Raw genomic sequence first — 3,627 nt, forward strand, 5'->3', positions numbered from 1 at the left:
TGATTGAATTTTATCACAACCTCAAATCTAACACGTGACAATAAGCAACAATCAATGAAAATCTGGAAAACTATAAACAAAAAGTGAATAGACAAAATGCGTGATTGGTTATTGTGGTTTATAGAAAGTTCCCAAAACTAGCAAACCAGAATTCAGCTGTCAGGGTTGCCAATTTTGGTGTAAAAACAAATAAATAAAATTGCCATGTTGGCGCTGACCATGCTTATGTAAAATTAACCAAAATACTAAAAAATATAGCAAGTTGACTCAAGAAACATTCCGGGTTGCAAATGAAAAATTTTAAGAAACAGACAAGGTAAACTATTGGAGATGGGGGGAAAAACCAAATCACACTTTGACAATATCTGATTGATTATTTCATAAAATTATGATGATTGCAGGTTACTTAGTTACCATTATTCTTGCAATGAAACAGAAAATTTGGCAAATCTCGCTAATGACAAGTTCAAAAAAACGTTGATATGAAATCCTATAAATAATAAGTACCTTGGTAAAGAATATTCAAACTTTACAGGCTGGCATGACATTTTCAAGGCTCTTTATAGGCAGATGTTTTGTCCACTACAGCATTGGGCATCATCACGCAGGTGACAGCAAGTGAGGAGATGAAACAACCTCCTACAGAAAGACTGATCTACTACAGCTTCAGTTGGAGATGTGGGAAAAATCTGTATCGCTGTTGTGGCGTCGAACAAGTGACCAGCCGAAGCGGCAGTAGATAATGGTCTTTCTCTAGGAGGTAGGTTTTTAGTCTCCTTGCTTGCCGTCAGCAGCACGACGATGGCCATCTCTGTGGTGGATGGAACATCTCCTGATGAAAAGCCTACACCAGCGGTTCTCAACCGGTGCTCTGCGAAGCCCTTGGGGCTTCATGTGCACTTCCTGGGGGCTCCCGGGCGAATCGAGGAAAATGACATAAATCAGTAAATTTGATAGATGATTGAAAAAAAAGATGCCTACATAGTTTCGCCATAAAAATTTTACACGAAAAGGGGCTGCTCGAGTCAAACAGGGCTTCGCCATAGGAATTATGTACTGAAAAGGGCTATGGGAGTAAAAAAAAAAGGTTGAGAACCACTGGCTTACAGCATAACACGCTGAAAAGCTGGAATACTCTTATATGGCTGCCAACTTTGAAGAACGAAAATTTGGGAAGTTTTCGCACAGATCTAAATTTCTTACAAAAAATGTAAAAAATATTTTTTTTGAAATGTAGGAATTTTTCATTAAAAAAACAAAATTTTAGGGATTCTTCATTATTAAAAACAAAACTGTAAGGATTTTTCATTATTAAAAGTAAAATCAGAGATTTTTTCCCCTTTGAAAAAAAAAGGGGGCATCATGCAAACTATTGCAGATTACCGCCAAATTACCAACTAGTAGGTTAAATTACTCGTCACTACTACTCTCGAATTAAATCTCGCCAACAAATAACCACCATCGAACTATAAAGAAGAAATACAAACAATCAAACATATGGTCGGAGCTGCGCAACTACGGAGGAGAGGCAGGTCTGGTACCAAGGGAGCTAGATTGGGAGGGGCAGGGGGTGGTTTGCCAAATTCAAAAGCTGATTTGACATTACACTGGGCGGCAAAATGTGTGTGCTTGCCCCAAGGTCGACAACATATCTATTTCCTCTCCCTACATAAAACCAAAGCAGATAGAATTCATCTCGACAATTTCGGATGTCAAAAGCTCGGATACAGCACTGATGTGCAGCAGCCAAAGGGAAAATTCATGAAATATCACATTTATTTGAATTGGCGCAAATTAAAAAATGTCTGAAACAAAATTTGTTGGAGACCTCGGAACCAATGAGTGATCTTTTTTTTTTCTTTCTTTCTTGTCTGTGGTGTAACCATCAGAGAAACCGTAACTTTTCGACCTTCTCACGATTCTTATAAAATTGAAACTCATTTCCATCCCGCGACAAAACTATCAATTCGCTGAGATTCTGGCACTTCCGTACGAACGTCCTGAAGAAACGACGGTCCACCGAGTCCCTCTCTATCAACAGCGACTTGAGTTTGGGACTCGGATTACCATCCAACAGAACCTTGAGGGCGCCGGTGATGTCGCAGCACCATCCCCTGAGGTAGAGTTTCTCTAAAGTGTACTTCCACTTGTCCACCGCCTGCTCAAGAGCCTCCAAACTCATATCAGGATCCCCGAGGTGGATCTCGAGAACCCTGACTTTACTGGACGGGATCTTCGAGACACTGCTCAGCACCAGATTCTTATTCTTCAACAGCGCCAAGTGTTCCAACTTCGTCGAGTCCTTCAACAAGCTGGACAGGCGCAGCCCGTGGAAGTTGCTCTTCCTCGCCTCGAACATTGTTAGGTGCTTGAACCCGGAGCAGTCACTCCTCGCCGACGTGACGAGGCTGCAGTAGGAGAAGTCCAGTTTCCGCAGCCGGGGGCACTTCCTCTTGAGCTTGTTTATCGGGAACGGGATGTCGACGAAGCGGAGCGTCCAAAAGTCGCTGGTGGAGATCAAGTTGCGGAACTTGAACTCCTCCAGCGACTTGCACGCCCTGGCGATCTCCGCGATCATCGTGCCGGTGTTGCCGTCGGTGCTGATGTCCGAGATGTCGAGCACCTCCAGCTCGCGGATGGTCGGCAGCACGGCCGACAGGTGGCCGAAGTCCAGGTAACCGTGCACCTTGATGCTCCGGCTGTGGTAGAGCAGTCCCCTCCTCGAGTAGTGGAGCACGTGATTCCAGTTCCGCACGTGGATGTCTTTCCAGAGCGAGGGCGCCGTGGACAGGTTCTTCCAGGCTTTGCACACCAGCGCCACGTTTCTCAGGAGTCCCATGTGTCCTCCCTCGGACTGGATGTAATGCGAGAAAATCACCACCAACAGTTCTGGGGACAAATCTGCGATTGTCGTCGTCATGATTGTGGACACGAAAAATTGCCAAGATCCACGGATGTGTCTCTCTCTCTCTCAAGTGGAACTCAGCATTGTACTGTTTACCAACCAGCACGGTTACGGGCAGAGTTGCCAGGTCCTTAAAAAATTTACAGCCAAAATCCTCTTCAAAAGTAGCCAAAAAGTAGCCCAAAATATTTGAATTTGTGCTGCCATCTATGAAGCAACAAGCGAGCTACAGTGTGACGATATTCTAGTATGCAAAGGTGTGGTTTATAGCTTTTCTCGTTATAGTCCAGTAACTCCCCCCCCCCCTCCCCTCCACACTTTTCCGTAAAAATATGGGGTTTTTTTTTTACCGAATAAATTGATTTCTTTGGAAAGTTGCGAAAGTCAGGGCTACACATTCTCTCTCTCTCCTGGAAAAACGGCCCAGAGATGGCCTGGAGTGGAGGCCGTCTTAAAAGCATCATGGGCCCCCGGGCAAATTGATTTTGCTCAGCCCTCTATCCAGACTGCAAATGCCTACTTACATGCTTAATCTCGCAAATCTTAACCATATCTCATTATCCCCCCCCCCTCCCCTCCGCTGTTCATTCAAGGCCTCCGTGACGTGGCCGGGTTGGTCAATGCGTCAAGACGACACTGCCTCAAATTGTGCATAGGTGCCTTCGAAATTTGGTACAATGATTTTTTGAAAATTAGGTGTGGGCTTTAAATCCCAGACCAGA

General features: G+C 44.5%; 1 protein-coding gene across 1 annotated transcript; it reads right to left on the bottom strand.

Annotated features, from left to right (window-relative positions):
* Positions 1-1,885: 1,885 nt before the first annotated feature.
* LOC149068274 (uncharacterized) lies at positions 1,886-2,920 on the bottom strand. Its single transcript, XM_089251917.1, has one exon. The coding sequence runs from the start codon at positions 2,918-2,920 to the stop codon at positions 1,886-1,888; it is 1,035 nt and encodes a 344-aa protein (XP_089108043.1).
* Between the last annotated feature and the right edge of the window lie 707 nt (positions 2,921-3,627).

This window comes from Pholcus phalangioides, unplaced genomic scaffold (assembly GCF_987345545.1).
Source record: "Pholcus phalangioides strain wild (caught in Gottingen) unplaced genomic scaffold, Ppha-v1.0 ptg000027l_1, whole genome shotgun sequence".
NCBI lineage: Eukaryota > Metazoa > Arthropoda > Arachnida > Araneae > Pholcidae > Pholcus > Pholcus phalangioides.